The 16,224-nt window shown below is 38.7% G+C and overlaps 1 protein-coding gene across 1 annotated transcript; it reads left to right on the forward strand.

Annotated features, from left to right (window-relative positions):
- Positions 1–1,861: 1,861 nt before the first annotated feature.
- LOC131431827 (multidrug resistance-associated protein 1-like) lies at positions 1,862–15,608 on the forward strand. The gene is made up of 6 exons (XM_058597729.1): positions 1,862–2,153; positions 10,536–10,835; positions 10,899–11,560; positions 11,623–14,944; positions 14,999–15,270; positions 15,343–15,608. Exons 1-5 carry the CDS (start codon positions 2,118–2,120, stop codon positions 15,191–15,193), a joined length of 4,515 nt encoding a protein of 1,504 aa, XP_058453712.1. The 5' UTR covers positions 1,862–2,117; the 3' UTR covers positions 15,194–15,270; positions 15,343–15,608.
- Positions 15,609–16,224: the final 616 nt, after the last annotated feature.

Below are 16,224 nucleotides of genomic sequence, written 5' to 3' on the forward strand. Positions count from 1 at the left end.
GCTATGGTCTGGCAAGCGATTTGTAGCTGCGGTAAGATTTCGGAACCCTTCAACACCACTGCTTCAACCAACAGCGAAATATACATCAAGGAATGTTTACAAAAACGACTTCTACCCATGATTCGAAGCCACAAGGATCCTGTTGTCTTCTGGCCAGATCTTGCTTCTTGCCACTACTCGAAATCAACGGTAGAATGGTATACTACCAAAAATGTCACTTTCGTCAAAAAAGACATGAATCCACCATATTGCCCACAACTTCGACCAATTGAGAAATTTTGGGCATTAACGCAGGCACATCTTAGGAAACATGTCTCGGCAGCCGAAACCATTCAACAGTTCGAAAAAGATTGGAAAAAAGTGTCAAAACTTGTGGCCAAGAAGTATGTACGAAATTTAATGAGGAACGTTCGCAAGGAGGTGCGCCAGCTAGTCTACAATGGCTAAGTAGCAAATGTTGAGAATAATATTCTATAGAGCAATTGTAGGACGATGCGTGTCGAAACTTTCAAACTATCACACGAAACAATGCAAAACCGGTAGGTGCTGGTACGGAAGAAGAAAATACCATCCCCTAGCAGGATGCGTACAGGGTTGCCACACTTAAATCTACATTAACTTAACATAACTGTTTACAAATTGAATAGGTTATGGTAGTTTATATCCGAAGAAAGTTTTTGATTTTATTCAGGTTTGAAAAAAAAAATCTTGAGAGAATCTTCTAGTGATGTTTTTGAAAATGTAAGTAATATAAGATAGGCATCATTACACCACTAGGTGTATTAAAAACGTTTCTTTTTTTGAAAATTGGACCCAGAATTATTTATTATAAAAAGTGAACGAATTTTTCCATGCAATTTCAAATTTCGGATATTTAAATCAGAATAATAGGAGTTATCAGATTTATCTCATGATAAGTTACATGTTCTGGCACTTCAAATCATGAGAATTTGATTAAGGCAATTCGATTCTAATTAAGCCAAAAAGTGACCCTAATCATTATTGATTTCTAATGTAACCCGTAGGTTATCAAATTATTTAGATATGTTAAACTAATCCCCGATTGAGTCCCACCTTGTTGGCCTATTGGGAAGCCTTGGGAAAAAATTTCTGCACCATCACTGAAAAATCATATACTGAAGCACCAAACGATGATGCAGCAGGAAAGATAATAAACGTTTTTGAACTAATTATTTTAGGACAGTTCGACATTTGCGTTTCCTTCGTATGATAAGAAAAACATACCCACATATCTTCTTCGTATTAGTGATTTGTTTGGCACTTGACAACGATGAATGAAACCATTCGATAAATGGAATCTGTTTGGTATTTTTGTTGTGTTTAATCATCACACTAGTGAAACTAACCAAAATATGTACCCTTCTTTATATACTCAATAGACACATTCTTTCATTCAAAAAATGAGTATCCATTACCGATAGAGTCTACCTGAATAGATCTAGTATAAATATGTATGTTCAATTGATCTTTAACATGCAAAATCACACAGTCTAAACGCTTAATTGAATTTACATTCGGTTGACCACTTTGGCGAGAAATACAAACGATATCGTAATTCGTAATAATGATTCACGCACCATTCGATGTGCTGATGAAATATGAGGGCTTTCGATTATTCGGGAGTTAAATTATTTACAGGCTCAGACCAGTCCAAACACGACCTGAAATGTCATACGCCCAAAACCACGTAATAACACCCTCCGGTTCGCCGGGTGCTGGTATCTCTCTATCTTATCGAAAAAAACAAAAACGAAATAAAAGATAGTCACGGCCCATATCCATATCATCATGTGAATCGACAACTGTTTTATAAACGCGCGGGTCAAGTGCTGGAGAAGTTCAGTCAATTGAAAGCTGTCGCATCGGGCTAACCATCGGGAAACCAGTGTAGAACAAGTGTAAGGATCTGTCCAACATAAGAAATCTTATCAATTGTTTGATATCAAAAGTGCGAGTCACAATCTAATAGAAGTGAATGCGTCAATTCGTCGCGATAATCGAAAGAACGCATGAGTGTTTGTAAAGTGCCGTTTGGAAAATATAACCCATAACTGTTGGGATCATCCGATGTTCTAAGTGCTGACTAGCATTATCCAATGACATTCGAGGAGTTCTGTGGAGGTCCTTTTTGGGTAAGTAGTGGTCAAGTGGTGGAAAAACAGAGTGACACTTGATGACAAAAGCTCTGAATTATGGAAGTTTTTGAAAATAAGTAAAATCGAAAACAGTTCAAAAGTTAGGGAAGACTGAGGGTTGGAAGCAAAAATCCTAAAAGAGGAGCTTTCTACGAGAAGTTTAACTACCGCCTCTCGCTAGCTCTGGAATGTAGAAATCCTAATTTAAAAATTCATACTATCTTCAAACCTACAGAAAATAACATGTTTTAACGTTAATAATATAAAGTGGAAACCGAACTGTTTACACTTGGATTACGTTATACGCATGACATATTGTTTGTTATTGAGTTTGTTTAGAAACAAACTGTGAAAATGTCTCCCACGCAGAAATTAAGCACACTTCAAGAGAGAGTTGCGGTTGATCTTTACTGTTTAAATTCAGGAAATTTCGTAGTATAGTTCGTAATACTTCGAAATAGGAAAATCTACAGAGAAAAAAAAAAGATTGCATTTCCGGCTTCAAGAGGTGTGGTTCTCCACAATGCCTCGAAGTAATTAATTTTACCATTAAGTTAATCGCTTATTTCTGTGTATAAAAATTGTCTTCTTTGGTCATATGTTGGATTTAAATCTTCATTTCACGTTAATTGCCAACGTTTCGAAGATTTATTGCATCGAAACGTCAATTATTCAGGTGAAATTATTATTTTTTAAGCAACATATGACCAAAAGTCATAATACAAAAAACCAAAAACGGTTGTACCGTAAAAAAGAACGTTGACAACATTTGGAAAATAAGAAATAAGCCAGCTACTCCTCCTAGCTATGGATGCTATTTCCATTCCACATTTATTGTCAACGTTTCGAAGGTTTATTGCTTCAAAACGTTGGCCATTTAAGAGAAATAGATATTTTTGAGCAGCACATGACCAAAAAAGTCATCTCTTATGTCGTTTTCGCTTGAAAAAAAAATGGAAACTGACCCAGGGTAGTTTCATCAAACGAACATTTTTCACGTAACTGTGTTGTTTTCGCACTTTGCAACGGGGGTTTGAACAAACCTGATGTAAAATCCAGCTTCGAAACTGACTCGATTTTCAGTTCAACAACGTTAAAACTAGGTTCGAAACTGGCTTCAAACAAACGGTTTGACAGCAGTTAGCAGTGGAAACTTGGTTAGGTTTGGCATCAAGCGAAAACGACATTAATATAATAAAAACAAAAATGGTTGTACCAGTTTCCAGTTTTGTTTTATTATTATTTCATGACTAGGGATGTCGTAATATCGATCGATTAATCGAGTAATCGAATAATAACCCAGATAATCGAGTAATATTTAATCGATTAACTTAAAACTAATATTCGATTATTGATCTAATAATAAAAAAAATCCCATAGTGATAATCGAATGAATAATCGAGTAATCGATTAATAACCCAGATAATCGAATAAATTTCAATCGATTAGTTTCAAAATTATACTCGATTATTAAATAGCGGCCCTTACACGAGCATTAAAAATGTCATTTTTAATGTAACTAAGTAATGATGTATTTCAAATTTGTTAGAAATCTCGTCATTAGTACACCATTACACGTTCATTAAAATGATATTATTTTATAGTAATGACATTTTTAATGACTCGTGTAAGGGTCGCTAATAACCGAGTATTTCGAAATTTCCGACATCCCTATACATGACTACTTTGATGGAAAAAACTGCCGTTGTTGAACAACTTGTCAATTTACATAGTCGAAAAGTGACGGAAAATGCTAGCAGGGTTGTGCTTTACTGACAATTATCGGCCTCCTGTCACGACGCCATCATGTTGAGATCTAAATCGGAACTTCAAAATTAGTTGATCGCAACGTAAATAAGGATTTACACTGAAAGAATTTACCGGCCACAAGCTGAATGCTTTTTGCTTCATCCGATCCCCATAACGATTTTCAGATGGTTTTAATAAGTCGGCCATTCAATTTCCCCTCTGTCAAAAACAAATTGATTTGTATGAATATCATTGAAAAGAAGCACATACACTTATAAATTGAATGAATCCAAAATGTAGATGATTTTCGTTTCAAAATTAATCATCACAGCAGCCATATAGAAAATACTATTCATTTTTAGTGCGTTTGATGTTCGTACATACAATCGCATACCATAAACCGAATTAATTTTATCTACACCAATCGTCGGATGATATTAAGGAGATTTTCATGTAGTTTTATGTATTACGGAGTCCTTATAATGCGGATGATATTAGGATGGATTAATATTGAAATTATACAGCTGGAAATGAAAATAAATTAAAATGCAAATGACCTACAATTAAAAAAAGATTTAATTATGCTCCACTTCAATTTTTGAACATTTCTATGACAGTTGATTTTTTTTTACAATTGCATTGGAGTTCAATGAGTACGTATAAGAACTGGTCAAAGTGTCGAAAAGGTATCACAGTATATGAATATTATTCAAAATCGATGAACTGGAATGTAAGAGCTCCTAACAAAGATGGAAATGATCAGATTTGATGAGAAAAATATGACGAAGAATGTCCCACACACTTTCGTCAACCAAGATGTTGGAACCGATTATGGCGTATACTATAGTTTACAAAAATTGATAAGATTATTCGCAAGAGTGTTTTGGGCTGGAACCGCAGGATGCCTAATAAAACTATGAAATATTGTACGAATAATTAAGTTTGGGCAATTTCAATTTATTTTATTGAAATAGTAACAAAGTCATAAAAAAGTTAAAAACAATAACATTGAAAGAAGAAGATACAAATAACACTGAAGATAAACATCATTTATTTAACAAAAATAAAAATACATTTGTTCAAATTCAAATTTGGTTTATTTTCGCATACGTGTTATTATAATTACAATTATTATATTTTGAACCGATCAGCACTATCACCCGATTCATCTGGAAGGCTTTGCTTCCATTGTAATTTCGACAGTTTTTTCAAGTTTTGATCTGCTTTTCGAAGTTGGTCGTATTTTTGCTGTTGATAAAGCGGTTCATAATAATCGAATGATTTATTGCCGAATTTATGTAAATCCACTTACACTGATTACACCAGAAATTACCGAGCGTGCTATCCTTCTTTGAAATAAATTCCGAACTGTAAAACATATCGCAACATTGGTCGTATGTATGCGGATCAAAGATAGTTTCTTCTGGCTTCTTGTCCTTGACTAAAATAACTTGAATAGTTGATAATGTTTCAAGAAACTTACCTCCCAACTCCATGGTAGTTATAATAATATATTTAATAAGGCACTCTGCTTTAGCTTTGAGATGCCGAGAGCAAGGTTTTCACATATACCACTTAGACACCTGAGACAATGTTGCAGAGAAACCATAAAATTTATTGTTACATATTCATTAAAACTTTTCCATTGAACATAAGTAGACATTTCAATATTCTGTATAAACTATGCTGGATTCGGTTGAGTTATCGTACTAATTTTCGTCAGTGTATTCAATGAATTGTACACAAACTTTTTACAATGAAGTATGTAGGTTGTTAAGTATCGTAACAATTAAAAGCTTATTTTTTCCCTCAACAATTTTTCTGAAAAGAATCAACTGTACAGTTTTAATATATTCATCATTTAGCAGCAGAAACCAACATAAGAAAAACATATTGCACAGTGAAAAATATGTTTTGTCATCAAAATACAATAAATTGTATTTAACCGAATAGTTCCGTATCCATTCAAATGCAAATTATATTACTGTTGAAAACCGTTATAACCTTTCCAAACAATTTCACAAAAAATTCATTTAGGCAGCCAGAAAAGTTTACTTTGGATAAAGTTAAAACACAGATAACAGATATACAGGCATACATATGAACTGTGTGTAAAATTTGCTCAATCAGCGTGGCGAACACTTCCAGATGTCACCACGATCGCCACGAGGTGCCACCACGATTTGGATGCTGCTTTCACTGAGCCACAATTTTGGGTGCAACATTCACTTCACACTAGATTTTTGTTTTGCTGTTGGTTAAAATGACAAGTTTATTTTTGTTTTATCCAGATCGAATTCTCGTGTGATTTATGCGACATGGAAATGAAGTTGTCTTTAACACTTCGGGAAATCGTGTGATAAGTGTAAAAATTGTTGTAGTTGGAATATTTCTTTAACAGGCAGGAGGATTTTGTTATCGTTCCGGAACGTAGTGGAACGTTTTGAAAGATTGCGGCGAACAGTCGAGTAGGTGGCAGTAGTGTTTCCAACGTATAGCAAATTTGAAAATTTACACAGGATTTTGAAAAATTTTGTTCGAGCCTGTATATCTGTTATCTGTGGTTAAAACCTCCAGCGCCTCGATTCATTTTTGTTTTTTATTGTCTGTAAAAGTAATGATTTTAAAATAAATTTCCATGACACTGAAGTCTTTTTTTATGCGAGTATACGTACCGCATAAAAAAAACCGCAGAAGGGAAACCGCATAACTCTGAAAATTCGCATAAAAAAGTCGCATAGAAAACCGCATGAAAAGACCGCATAAAAAAGATCTCAGTGTATTTTAAATAATATTTTTAGTTACAATAAAATTGATTGATAGTAAGAACATGATTGACTTGTACACTTAAAATCTGCAGCAAAGTATGCAGATGATCAAGCTCTGCATTGCAATATAGTTACAGAGATTTGTTGGTTTCCATCTCCATAGCAATCCTGGAAAAAGACGCTTGTAAAAAGAAAAAACTCAGATTTGATCAAGGGTTTGATCCATTCCAAGAGTATGCAGTAGATCCATGATAGAATGAGAACTTTCTTATCAAATTTTAATCATTTTTCATTCTACTGATTCAATCTGAGTTTTTTTTTCCTTTAAAAAGCGTTGTCATTCATTTTAATTCAATTCTTTGGCTCGATTTTCTATTAAACATAAGGGTCGGAGGTCGGAGCAATTGTTTGGGTAAAGCAGAAATTGCCCTTACATTATGTGAATTCTAAGTCTACTACAGACTCTTACTTCACTGAATACTCACCAAAGCACTCTGACACCAGGTTTTCCAATATTTCCATCGAGCACCATTCTTAATCACTGATTTCGTATCACCACCACAATACGTATTAAATAAAAACCTTAAACGTATAACTTCGGTTAAAAAACGCGTTTTGTTTACATTCTGTCATTGAATTGTTCGACAAGTTATCCAAAAATATTTCAACAATTGGATAACTGATTGGCACTGATAATTAATAATAAAATCATGCTATGTTATTTTTCCTTCAACATTGCGAATCATCAAAGTTTCATTTAAATGAAAAATAATACATGCATGGAAAGATTTTTGTTACGGGAATATCCTATATCAGATTCATTTCGATTTTATCAATTTTACATACAATTGTAATACAATTCCATATATTTATGCCAATCATATAAATGATGGAAGAAAATCAGAAGAAATGAGTATGAAGCTCATTTTTCGCACATCATAAAATTATTCGAACGGTTCTATAATTCATCATTAGGAATAAACTCTTCTCAGGGATTAAATGACAATGGGTAACATACATTCAGTCTGATTAATGATGATTAACACACAGTTCACTAACATTTCAAACGTAACTGACAGTCAAATAATATATGAATGGTAATCACACATATAAGAAGTGAAACTCGCTGAATGTTGATCATATGATCGTGCAGATTGTTCTATCATTCAATAGTCGGAATTCTCAGTTATTTATCGCATTGAATGAAGTTTTATTCAAAATGCAGCTGGCGTTTTCTTTCAGTGTAGTAACGAGATTGTTTTTTGGTTTACCTCGTTTATTGCACGAGAATTAGAGATTTTTGGATCGATTCTTTTACAATAACTTATCGGTTTACCTAAAATGCAGTAGATAGTGTTTTGGGACATCAATCGGTGTACTTTCAAATGGCCTCATTGAACATAGCTCAAAATTAAGTGACACACCACTCAAATTCATAAAAAGTGCACGTACTCTAAGCTTGATTTACCACCTATCCACTCATTTCTGAGTTAAGGGACAAAGCTGTCAAAATTTGAGGTTTTTTGCTCAAAATAAGAATGAAATATTTTTTTCAAATTTGAAAGAGCTCACCTCAAAATTTGAGTTCCTTGCACTCAAAATTCTTCGTTAATGTTTATATACATGGAATTCTGGTTATAGTTATTCTTCTTTCTTTTAAATGGGAAGCCCAAAAAACTGATTCAAAACCATTTCCTTTTGACCAGTTTGGAGTCAAAATTGAATAATTTTGATATCCTTATGTTGGACGTCTCACTTAGCATAATTGAAACCACAAAATTTCTATTGAAAACAACTATGATTGATGATTCCTTGTTTCAAAAACCGGATCTAGGATCGGCAATGACAAACGGCGTATTCTTGCATTCCTAAAGAATTAGAATATTCCGATAAAGAAAATGCACTGAACTACAAGAAGCATTTTTTTTCACTCAAATGCTTGGAAACTAAACGTTTACTCTAATGTATGAATAAATGCGAAAGAACTCATAACCAGAGTAAATTTTACTCAAACCCATACTCAATTTTTGACATATTATTCCAGTTTATGAATTTGAGTAGTCGCAACTCAAACCATGAGTAATGTTCAAAGAGCGTGTAACATACCGGTGTCAGATGACTGACAATTATATCATGCACCGAAAATAATTTGCACGCTAGCATTATGTGCAAACCCTCTCAGCAGGCCGTTCAATTTTGTTGATTTTTGATCGCTTGTTGAACGATATATTGCACGAAATATTCGTTCAATTTGCTGGAACGGTTTGTTGTTGTTTTTTCTCTTGCAAAAATAGTGTGAAAATTAAGTTTTACCTTTACATAGAAAGAAAATTTGTTGTTATTCTACGTGAAGTAGAAGTATTGTGCAGGTATGTATTGTTAGTTTAAACAAATGAGTGGAGAAAACTTCAGAAATTCTGCAGTAAAACTAGTCCAACGGGGCTCCAACTCCTCATGTTAAAAATGGCTCAACAATGGACCTCTGTCTGCCGGGTTTGTTGAACGAAAAAAATAGCATTCGGTTCAACGGTCTGTTTCAAAATCGGCAAACGAAGGACCCGTGTTGGCCTCCCGTTGAACGATTGATTGGACTTTCATTGGACCAATGATACAACGTATTGGACCAATGAAGGACCACCGTTGAACGTTTTTTTCTAAGTGGGAAGCATTTAAACTATCACTACTTGTAGAACACATGAAATTCATGAAAATATACCTTATGATAAAAAAAGAACCGGAATTTTCATTTTAAAATTCCCGCGCTTGTCCAATCGGTAAACTTTTATTCTCTCAACGTTGGCAACACTTTTATACACATTCTGTCAAATTTTGACGCATATCGTACGATTAGTTTTTGTTTGGCGTCTATACAAAGAAGTTGAAAAATTTTCGTGTGGCGATTTTTATATTGGATGAAAATTTAGAACAATGGCTCGCCTTCGAAGCGCCATTCGGTCGATTGTTGTGCGGTTTCGACGTCATATTCATAGATCCACACCTCATCACCAGTTATGATGCATTCGATGAATGTGGAGTCACCATCTGCGTTGGAAATCATCTCTTTGGCCACATCAACACGACGCTGTTTTTGAATGAAATTCAGCTTTTTTGGCACCAGCCGAGAAGCGACGCGTTTCATCATCACAGAAGAGATGCCCAACAACACAGCAATCACTTAAACAAAAACAAACGAAAGTGTGACAAGGCATGCCAGTTTTATTCGTATTCCCGTCCTTGGGTAATGTCTGTGACATTACCCAACCGCCTTTATCTAGTTCTTAATTGGCAATCTGTAAGTTGGTCTGTTGTAAATCGATCAGTGTTCAGAATGCTGAATGCACACTTGTTACAACTTAGCATTATCATTGATTAGATTTATATTTTTATGGTTTTGAGATAGACTCAAGAGCGACATAAATGCTAATTGACGATTATACACAGCCTTAGTGTAGCATCAGTACGAGCTTATTGGTTACCTAGGTTCTTCGTCACAGACTCACATATAGGAAATCGTATTCTATAACTGACTGTGAGGAACTATGCGTTACCTACACCGAGATAAAACGCGAGTTAAATTTACATCTGTCATACTCTATACTAATGATCTGTCATCCAAATTCTTATCACTGAGAGCCTTTAGCTTTGGGCTCATTCTAATATGCTTTTCGATTAAACTGGTGAGCTCAGCTGCCAAAAAAGACTTATCGTCTGATAATGGAACTGTGATTTTCATATAAATTTGATGCATTTTTACCCAATTTAGTCATCCCATTCGTCAGTTGCGTTATCAGTAACTGATACGAAAAATATTCACCTCATTGTAATTGTTTTTTCCTCTCTCTCTCTCTCTCTTTTTACACAGGACGATAACCTAACCTGGCGACCGGAGGATGCCGATCTGACATTCTGCTTTCAGCGAATAATTCTTCAGTGGGTGCCATGTTTTTTCCTGTACGTCTTCACCGTGTACGAAGCGTACCGAATAGCGAGCAGCCGTTATCGCGATATTCCCTGGAATTGGTTAAACATTTCCAAAATGCTCATTTCCTTCCTGCTGATGGTTCTATCGTGGATAGATCTCGGAATGGTGGTCAACTACCACAATCAGGCGGATGTGTTTGACGTACAGATCTTGGTTGCCATCTTCAATGCCGTTGCCTATGTGAGTTGGCCAATTCGGACAAGTGCATTTTTTATAAAGCTAATAATCTTCTAATAATTGCAGATAGTTACCATTGTGCTGTACTTCTTCTTCCGTAAATACGGTATTCAAAGTTCCGGAACGATCTTCATCTTCTGGTTCCTGAAGGCCTTCTTCGGAATTATTCAGATGAGAACCGAGGCATTGCTACATGCGGAACGTGATTCACCGATCGGTTCCACCGGCGGCGTTATCTTCGCCGAATATCAATTTGTCAGTTACACTCTGCAATACTCATTGATTTGTTTGATTTTACTGCTGGAAGTCCTACCGGACCGAGCCCCGCGCTACAGTGACTATCCGAAGATGAAAAACCCCAGTCCCGAATTGAGGTCTAGCTTTTTCGTGAAGCTACTGTTTCTCTACTTCGATTCCTTCACTTGGCGTGGATTCCGGAAGCCTCTCACCGATGACGATATGTACGACCTGAATCCGGAGGACACCTCCCGGGAGGTTGTTCCACCGTTCGACAAGTACTGGAACGAAAGTGTCGAGAAGGAAAGACGCAAACAAATGGCTCAGGATAAAAAGACCGGGAAGGTGAATCTTACGTACAAACCGCACGGTGCAACCAACGGATCTACGCTACCGGCAATGGTGAAGGCTTACGGTGGACCATTTTGGTTTGCCGGGTTACTTCAGCTGGCAATTTCCGGGTTGCAGTTTGCTTCACCCTATCTGATGCAGTGAGTACCCCAATAGCCCTAACTCGTATCGTTAACTGTAGTCTTGATTGTTGATTCTCTAGGGAACTGATGGCTAACATCGCAATGCAAGGACCGTTCTGGATTGGAATGATCATCACGTTCGGTCTTTTTGCCACGTCACTGTTGATTGCACTGTTCAATGGACAGTACTTCCGAAAGACATTCCTGGTGGGATTCCGAATTCGTACCGGCCTGATCAGTGCCATCTACAGGAAAGCACTGCGAATGTCCAGTTCGGCTAAGAAGGATACAACGGTGGGGGAAATTGTCAATCTGATGTCAGTTGACGCGCAACGATTCTTCGAATTGACATCGTATCTACATGTACTGTGGTCAGCTCCGTTGATTATCGGTCTCTGTATCTATCTGCTGTACGAAATTTTGGGACCAGCGGTGTTTGCCGGATTAGGTGTTATGGTCATTATGATCCCCTTGACCGGATACATTGCCGCCAAATTGCGAGACCTGCAGGTCGAACAGATGCGCATCAAAGACGAACGTGTAAAGAGAATGAACGAAATTCTCAGTGGCATAAAAGTGCTGAAACTGTACGCCTGGGAACCGAGCTTCCAGAAGGATATCGTCAGCGTTCGATCGGACGAAATTAGCGTACTTCGAGGCATGGCCTACTACGGTGCAGCAACGTTTTTCGTCTGGAGCATGGCGCCTTTCCTCGTGACGTTGGCGTCGTTTGCGGTTTACGTTATGGTTGACGAGAACAATGTCCTGGATCCATCGACTGCATTCGTGTCGCTTGCATTGTTCAACATTCTACGGTTTCCGTTGGCCATGTTCCCGATGATGATCACCTTCGCGATGCAGGCTTGGGTGTCGGTCAAGCGAATCAATAAGTTCATGAACAGCGAAGAGTTGGATCCGAACAATGTGACGCACAACCGAAGTGAAAATGCACTGGAAATCCGGGATGGTACCTTCTCCTGGGGTGATGACGTCCCAACGCTGAAGAACATTAATTTGACAATGCGAAAGGGACAACTGTCGGCAGTGGTAGGCGCAGTGGGAACCGGAAAGAGTACGTTGATTTCCGCCTTGCTCGGTGAGTTGGAGAAGATCAAAGGAACGGTCAACACGGACGGACAGATCGCTTTTGTACCGCAGCAGGCGTGGATTCAGAATTCGACACTACGGGAAAATATTCTGTTCGGTAGACAATTTGACGAACGGAAGTACAATCGTGTGCTGGAATGTTGTGCCCTGAAGCCGGACTTGGAAATGCTTCCGGGAGGAGACTCGACCGAAATCGGCGAGAAAGGTATCAACCTCTCGGGAGGACAGAAGCAACGTGTTTCCTTGGCCAGAGCCGTTTACGCCGATGCTGACATCTATCTGTTCGATGATCCACTCAGTGCAGTCGATGCTCACGTTGGAAAGCATATTTTCGAGAAGGTGGTTGGTCCCGACGGTATGTTGGTGGGCAGGACACGGCTTCTGGTAACGCACGGAATTTCCTTTCTTCCCTTCGTGGAAGACATTTTCGTGATGAACGATGGAGAGATCACGGAACATGGTTCGTATCAACAGCTGCTGGATCAGAGAGGAGCATTCTCCGAGTTTCTCAATCAACACCTACAGGAACTGGACGAGGAAGACGAAGAGCTGCAAATCATTCAGGAAACTCTGAAGGACGAAACTTCTCGGAACCTGGTACAGCGGGCCATGTCCGTCCGATCGAACAAATCCAATGGCAGCGGCGGAAGCAAAAGGAAAAAGAAGGTTAGCCGACAGGAATCTCGAAACAGTAACAAACCACTGGAAGTGGTCCAGGCGCAGGGAACTACCCTCATCGAAAAAGAAGAATCGGCTACCGGTGCCGTTAGCTATGCCGTTTACATAAAATACTTCAAGGCGATCGGCTGGAATCTTGGTTTCTGGTCCATTTTCTTCAGTGTGCTCAATCAAGCTTCGTCCATCTACGGAAGCTTTTGGCTGACGGATTGGTCCGAAGACAAGGAGGCTGCAACCGATACGGCCGTTCGTGACATGTATCTTGGTGTGTACGGAGGTTTAGGTGGACTACAGTCGATTGCTTTGCTTGTCGCGTCCATCACACTTGCCCTCGGGTGTCTGAAAGCGGCCAATACTATGCACAACAACCTGCTGGAGAGCACACTGAAGATGCCGATGTCTTTCTTCGATACAACTCCACTTGGTAGAATCATGAATCGCTTCTCCAAAGATGTTGACGTAGCGGACAACACTCTACCGCAGTCTATCCGGATGTGGCTGTTGATGTTCTTCGCTGTGATTGGTGTGTTTATTGTGATTGCCATATCCACTCCGATATTCCTGGCGATTGTTCCGGTGTTCCTCGTCATTTACTATGCCATTCAAAAACTATACATCGCCACTTCTCGGCAACTGAAGCGGTTGGAATCGGTTACCAGAAGTCCAATCTATTCACATTTCGGTGAAAGCATCACCGGACAGTCAACCATTCGTGCGTACGGAGTTCAGGAACGTTTCACCCAACAATCGGAAACACGGGTGGACTACAATCAGGTGATGTCCTACCCCAGTATCATAGCGAACCGGTGGTTAGCACTTCGGTTGGAAATAGTCGGAGCGTTGGTTGTGTTCTTTGCTGCCCTGTTTGCAATGCTGGCCAGGGATACGATTGGGGCAGCCACGGTTGGACTTTCGGTAACCTATGCACTACAGATTTCCACCGTTTTGAGTTTCCTTGTACGGATGACTGCCGAAGTGGAGACCAATATTGTCGCTGTCGAGCGGTTGGAAGAGTACACGGTGCTACCAAGGGAAGCCCCCTGGCAGAAGGGCCAAGTTGACAAAGCGTGGCCTACGGAAGGTAAAGTGAACTTTTCCGATTTCCAAATTCGCTACCGGGATGGGTTGGATCTGGTCATCAAAGGCATTTCATTGAACGTCAAGGGAGGAGAAAAGATCGGCATCGTGGGCAGAACGGGAGCCGGCAAGTCGAGCCTAACACTGGGACTCTTTCGTATCGTGGAAGCGGCCGGTGGCCACATTGTGATTGATGGTTTGGACATTTCGCAGATGGGACTCCATCAATTGCGCAGTCGATTAACGATCATTCCGCAGGATCCGGTGCTGTTCTCCGGCACTCTTCGTATGAACGTTGATCCATTCCGGACGTATTCCGATGATCAAGTGTGGAAAGCGTTGGAGTTGGCACATTTGAAAGTGTTTGTCAAAGGACTTGATGCTGGATTGGATCACGACATTGCCGAAAACGGTGAAAATCTTTCCGTTGGCCAAAGACAACTCATTTGCCTGGCGAGAGCCATTCTGAGAAAGACAAAAGTTCTCATACTGGATGAAGCAACTGCTGCCGTGGATTTGGAAACGGATGATCTGATTCAGGTTTGTACACTCGCTTTTTTTTTCCTAAGCGATTGATAACCGTCCGTTTTACAGAAAACCATCCGAACGGAATTCAGTGACTGCACCATCCTAACCATTGCCCATAGGTTGAACACGATATTGGATTCGGATCGGGTGTTGGTTTTGGACAAGGGACTCGTTGCCGAATGTGACACTCCACATGCGCTACTCACTGACAAGAACACCATCTTCTACGGAATGGCCAAAAATGCAGGGATTGTAAGCTAGTAGCCCAAAAACGAAGTCACGGCGATACGAGGAATCTCAATAACAGCGACTGAGTCGCTTGCAGTTTTGTGATTTCGGTAGGTCGTAGCTTTGGAAGTCATAGGTCCAAAGTGACACGTGTATTTGTATTTATATTTTTTATCTTCTAGATTCGAGAATGAATGACATACCAGCACTGATCCAATACAAGCGCACTACATTGTGTTGCACAACTGCCAATAGCACACTGGATACTCGTTTCATATAACTTGATAGAAAGTTATCACAACAATAATGTAAATAAAGTATTTATAATCAATAAAAAGTAAGAAAACTGAAATCCACATTGTATCAAACATAACAGTTCGGCTGAAAAGTTCGTATCGTTTAATAGAAACACACATTTTTTTGCCAAAATTCGTTTTTATTATTCAACATAATTGCCATCAGAGGCGATACAGCGATTATAGCGATCTTCCAACTTTTCGATACCATTTTTGTAGTACGATTTGTCCTTTGCCTCAAAATAGGCCTCAGTTTCAGCGATTACCTCTTCATTGCTTCTAAATTTTTTACCAGCGAGCATTCTCTTGAGGTCTTAGAACAGGAAAAAAACACTGGGGGCCAAATCTGGAGAATACGGTGGATGAGGGAGCAATTCAACAGTTCCAAACACTGCTCAGAATCATCAATTCGTTGTTGTTTTTGATCGATTGTGAGCTCACGCGGCACCCATTTTGCACAAAGCTTTCTCATATCCAAATATTCGTGAATTATATGTCCAACACGTTCCTTTGATATCTTTAGGGTGTTAGCTATCTCGATCAACTTCACTTTATGGTCCATTTTTTTCACAATAACAAAAGTAGCTTCACTCAAAATGCAATATCTCACAAACTAATAATCAGACAGCTGTCAAATTTATACACGTATCTTTTGAAAGTTGGTACTAACTGAAAATGGTATGGATTTAATTCTAGTGGCGCCCTCTCATAGAAACGATACGAACTTTTCAGCCGATCTGTTAGATCATATGGGATTTCAACTGAATG

This window comes from Malaya genurostris, chromosome 2 (genome assembly GCF_030247185.1).
Source record: "Malaya genurostris strain Urasoe2022 chromosome 2, Malgen_1.1, whole genome shotgun sequence".
NCBI classification, from domain to species: domain Eukaryota; kingdom Metazoa; phylum Arthropoda; class Insecta; order Diptera; family Culicidae; genus Malaya; species Malaya genurostris.